Source organism: Vombatus ursinus, unplaced genomic scaffold, assembly GCF_900497805.2.
Source record: "Vombatus ursinus unplaced genomic scaffold, bare-nosed wombat genome assembly UNPS02014789.1, whole genome shotgun sequence".
In the NCBI taxonomy this organism is placed as follows: Eukaryota; Metazoa; Chordata; class Mammalia; order Diprotodontia; family Vombatidae; genus Vombatus; species Vombatus ursinus.
Genome location: NW_020954567.1, coordinates 19,037,292 through 19,042,188, shown reverse-complemented (window position 1 = coordinate 19,042,188; position 4,897 = coordinate 19,037,292). Strand labels below are relative to the sequence as shown.

The 4,897-nt window shown below is 53.1% G+C and overlaps 1 protein-coding gene across 1 annotated transcript in view; it reads right to left on the bottom strand.

Moving 5' to 3' along the window:
* Window positions 1-1,273, bottom strand: part of TDRD5 (tudor domain containing 5) — a 54,298-nt gene extending 53,025 nt beyond the window's left edge. Inside the window, 1 exon segment of the mRNA XM_027868569.1 lies at window positions 1,042-1,273. Within this exon segment, the coding sequence (XP_027724370.1) occupies window positions 1,042-1,273 (232 nt within the window).
* Between the last annotated feature and the right edge of the window lie 3,624 nt (window positions 1,274-4,897).

Below are 4,897 nucleotides of genomic sequence, written 5' to 3'. Positions count from 1 at the left end.
CCACACAAGAAAAAACGAGTGGCTAAAGAACTATTATAACATCAGCTGGATGGACAACCCATAGATCATGCCTATCAGTATATTTTATGATAAATTGAACAGGAAAAGAGAAAAGGGAAATAAACTGGACTGCTTTCGGGAAATGATGTATATTTCAAGACACCAAGTTCCCTCTGAAACAAAGGCCCATCTTTTTATTTTATTTTTTATTTTTTTGCTTTTTTGGTGAGGCAATTGGGGTTAAGTGACTTGCCCAGGGACACACAGCTAGTGTGGGTCAAGTGTCTGAGGCTGGATTTGAACTCAAGTCCTGACTCCAAGGCTCTGTCCATTGCTCCACCTAGCTGCCCCAAGGCCCATCTTTTTAATATCAATATTCCTCTGGTGAAGTTTTTTGGCTACAAATTACAGAATACTAGAGTCTCTGAAGAACTGAAATTGAGGGCAGTGGAGAGGTACATGGTGGGTGTAGGCAGGTTACAACACATTACAAATACAGAATTACAAAGAAGTAGGATGCCATCAAAAAATGTCTGGGGTAAAAAGATAGGTTGCTTGTATAAGCAATAACCAATGGAAGACTCATGCCCTCCACCGGTATCCTCACAGTATCAAGAATAATAAGGAAAAGCCACCAGAATGTTGGATGAACCCTTCCTTGAATTTTTGGAAGGACACTGACAAGAGTCATGCAGGATAAGCATGCGTGGCTCAGTTGTGATCTGCATCACAGTAAGGAATAATCACATCAATGAGTTCACAGATCCATCTGACTATGAAAGCCCCAATTTCTGCTCACACAAAATGGGCATAATAATATTCCTACAACTGACCTCGCGGGATTACTATAAGTACTCCGCAACCTTTAAAGTTACATCAATGAACTTACTGGGCCTCAGCTTTGTCAGGTATAAAACAAGAGTTCCTTTAGATTGGATCGTGGGACTACAGATTTAGTGCTGAAGGAGCCCTGATTCTCCCAGAGTTTCTTCTAGCTCTAATTGGCGTGATGCCCGTGCCAGGCCAGAGTCTGAAGCCTACCTTTGAGGATCACGGTGCCATCTCCACAGGGGCAGAGGCTTACCACATCAGGCATATCCAACACCAGCTCCATGGTGGACCGATAACCCAGGATTCGGAGAGGCAGGTGATTACCCACCATTGACAAGTACTCCCTTTCCAGCTGCTGCGGGGTCAAACCATCTTTGGTGGAGATGAGGAGGGACCTTATCTCCTTCCTCAGACATTCCTGAATCTTCTCTTGCTCCGACATGCTCCCTTCCCTACAGCAGGATTAAATAAGCAACACATAAGCTTAAGGAAAGTCAGTATTTCAAAATTTTAATGTTAACAGTTAAAAAAAATAACACACGGGGTGGTCAAGGTACGGGAGAAGCACAGCAGCCAACATGCTCCCTTCAATGACTCTAGCCAAGTCAGCGTTCATTAAGCGCCTGCTGTGTGCCCGACAGTGGACTAGGAGCCAGAACAGGAGGGAAGGCAAAGGCGGCCCCTGTCCTCCAGGAGCGGCCAATTCTCCGGGGACTGGTTTACTCCAGTGGAGGACCAACACGCCCCCAGGTCTGATCTTGCGGGTGCACCGCCCCGGCGGGTGCAAAAGCTAGCACGAGGCTGCCCCCTCGCCCCGCCCCCACCCCACCCTAAGGGGCCGGCCCGCTGTTTCCCTTGGTCAGCCCTGCCCGCTCTTCTCCCTCGGGCCTTCCCGGGCACTAGCCCGGCACTTCCCCCCTCCCGCGGGCCCGACCCCAGCCCCGCAACGTTCGCCCCCAGCCCGCCGCGCCCCAACGTCCGTGCTCGGGCCCAACGTCTCCTCAGGCCGAGGCCGCAGGGCCGGGCCGGGGCGGGCCAGACGCGACGCGGTCCCTGGCCGCCTTTCCCCGCCGCTCACCCGCTGAGCTGGGCCGCGGGGCCCCCGCTAGCGCTCAGCTCGCCGCCCTCTCCGGCCGCTGGGGCCGCCGCCGCTCCCTCTGGCTGCCCGAGGTCCGGTGCGCGCGGCGAGGCGGGCGGAGGAGCGAGCTGTGAAGGAGGGGCCTCGCGCCTGCGCAGCGGCGCCTGCCCCTCCCGACGCCCGGGACGCGGGCCGCCGGGCCCCTGACGGGAAGCTGCGCGAGGGGGCCGGGGCCCTCGGGACGGTTGGGGCGCCACGAGGCCGAAGGACAGGGCCAGAAGCGGGGGCGTCGCCGTCCTCCCCCGCCCCCTGCGGCCTAGCCCCTGCCCGGGCGGGCCGCTGCCCCCGCCGGCGCCCGGGGGGCGGGCCGCCCCCCCGGGGGCCGCGGACCGGGAGCTCGCCTCCGGGGCTGCGGCGGCGGTCGGGGGCCGGGAGGTCGGCGCGGGGCCCGCGGCCTCGGCGGCGGCGGCGCCGGGGGTGGGGGACCAGCAGCTCTCCCTCGGGGCCCCGGATCCCGGCCCCGGGCCGGCGGCCGTTGGCCCCTGCGGCAGCCGACGGGCCGTGCGGGGCGGCGGCGGCGGCATGGGCGGCGGCGGGAGCAGCAGCGGGCGCGGGCAGGGGCATCTCAGGGCTGCCGGGAGCAGAGCGAGGCCGGAGCCCAAGCACCAGCGGCACATCCCCGGGGGTAGCAGGAGCGGGGCTGCCCCGACGACGGGGGCGGCGACCCGGAGGAGGAAGGGCGGGGGCGGCGTCGGCGGGGCCACATGGATCCTCGTGCCGGGCCAGGTCCCAGCGCCGGCTGTGGCTGCAGCTCGGCTCCGGGTGCGTCGTCGCGGGGCAATGCTCCCTGCCGGGCAGGGTGGGGCGGGGCAGACGCTCCCGGTGCTATGCCCGCCAACGCGGCCGGGGCCGTGGCTGGGGCTCCCGAGAGTGAAGGGGGCGTCCAGACCTCCGACTTCTCCGCTGCTGTGCGGGGGTGATGGAAAGCCGAGCCGGGCGGAGAAACAATTAGCACACAATGCAAGGTGCAAGCTTCCTCGGTAGTCCCGGGGGGGTGGCCATGCAGATTCAGGCGCCCAGAGCCTGGCATCCGCTCTTCGAGAGCTTCCTCCTGGCTTTCTTCGACGTTCAGCTGAAATCCCGCCGACTCCAAGAGGCTTTCCTGCCCTGTCCTAATGCGAGGTGTATGGGCACCAGAGGTGGTGTCTGACCAGAAACCTCTCCAGCCTTTGCATGAAGACTTAGAGGCAGGGGGAGCGCTCCTTCGCCAGTCACCTCCACTTTGGAATAGCTCGCTAATTGTTAGCAATTTTTTTCTTACTCCTAGAAGAAATTCTTCTCTTTTTAAATTTTGAGTTCTCTCCCTCCCTCCGTCCTCCCCCACCCCCATCCAGTGAGAAGGTAAACAATACGATAGCAATTATACTTGTGCAATCATGCAAAACATGGTTCCATATTAGCTATTTTTTAAAGCAAGAAAAATATAGTGAGAAAATTATGCCTCAGTTTGCACCAGAGAGTTCATCAGTTCTCTCTCTGGAAGTGGATAGCATTTTTTTTTTTTTTTTTTGGCCACAAGTCCACTGGAATTGTGTTTTGGATCATTGTATTGATGAGATTAGCCAAGCCTTTCACACAGTTCATCATTACAACATTGCTGTTACTGTGCACCATGATCTCCAGGTTCTTCTCATTTCACTTTGTTCTTGTTGGTCTAGACGTGAAATCACCTCCCTCCTCATTTCCTATAGCACAATAGCATTCCTTCACAATCATATGCCACAACTTGTTCAGCCATTCCCCAACTGGTGAGCATCGCTCAGTTTACAATTCTTGCCACCACAAAAAGAGTTGTTATAAATATTTTTGTACATATAGGTCCTTTTTCTTTGATCTCTTTGGGATACAGACTTAGTGGTATTGCTGGGTCAAAGGATACGCACAGTTTTATAGCCCTCTCTGACCTTTTTAAAAAAACATTCAGGGACCCCATAACGTTTACTGAATAAAACAAAAAGTTCCAATCTTTAGAGTCTTCCACAATCTGGCTGCAAGCTATCTTTCTAGCCCTATCATATATTCCTCTCCATCATGTACTCTTAGTTGCAGCCAAAAATGGACTGTTTGCCATGTTTACTTACTCATCTATATACATTTATATATATATTATATATATATATATGAGACCACAGAATGGACTCCTCTTTCCCCCACCCCATTTCCTTCTGCTTACAAAAGTCTTTCTAAAGTGAACGTAAACTTTAAGTTTTTCATACCACTTTGCTTGGACTTTGCCAGTCCCAAGTTCCCAATCCCTTTTTTAAATGGTCCAGTGAAAGATTATTGAGAGGAGGGGAGGGTGTGACCTTATAAGAAAATTTGCTTCACAAACTAGGAAGTTCCATCTCATTCTCTGTTGGTATATAAAAGTCCCAGTTTAGGGTTGTTGAGGAAGTGATAGAATTTGGAGCTCAAAACTTTAAAAATGTTAAAAATCATTTTAACATGCAATTGGGGAAAAATAAATATATTATATAGACATATATGTCATAGGATCATAGATTTAAAGCTAGAAGTGATCTTGAGAGCTAAGCCAACCCCATCATTTTATGGAAAAGTAAACAAAAACACTTCAGTTTTAGTAAACAAACTTTTAAAAAGTTAAGTGACTTAACTAAGGGTCACACAGGAAAGTAGCAGAGAACCCAGGTCCTCGTTCTTACAATGGAACTCTCCACTACATGCTACTATTTTTTTCTTTTTACCTATGGGGAGTTATTCCAAATCCACACACCTCACATTTGGTACAAGCCCACTGGGTAACCCAAAATGGGGAATACTAGGGTCTCCAATATCAGTATAGCTTTTGCGACTGCCCCCTGATCTAGGACGTCCTCTCCTAAAGCTGCAACCTAGCCAACCTAAGTACGGGCAGCTGGTGCAGTGGAAAGAGCGCTCCACAGTGCATGCTTTAGCCCCCGTTGTGGC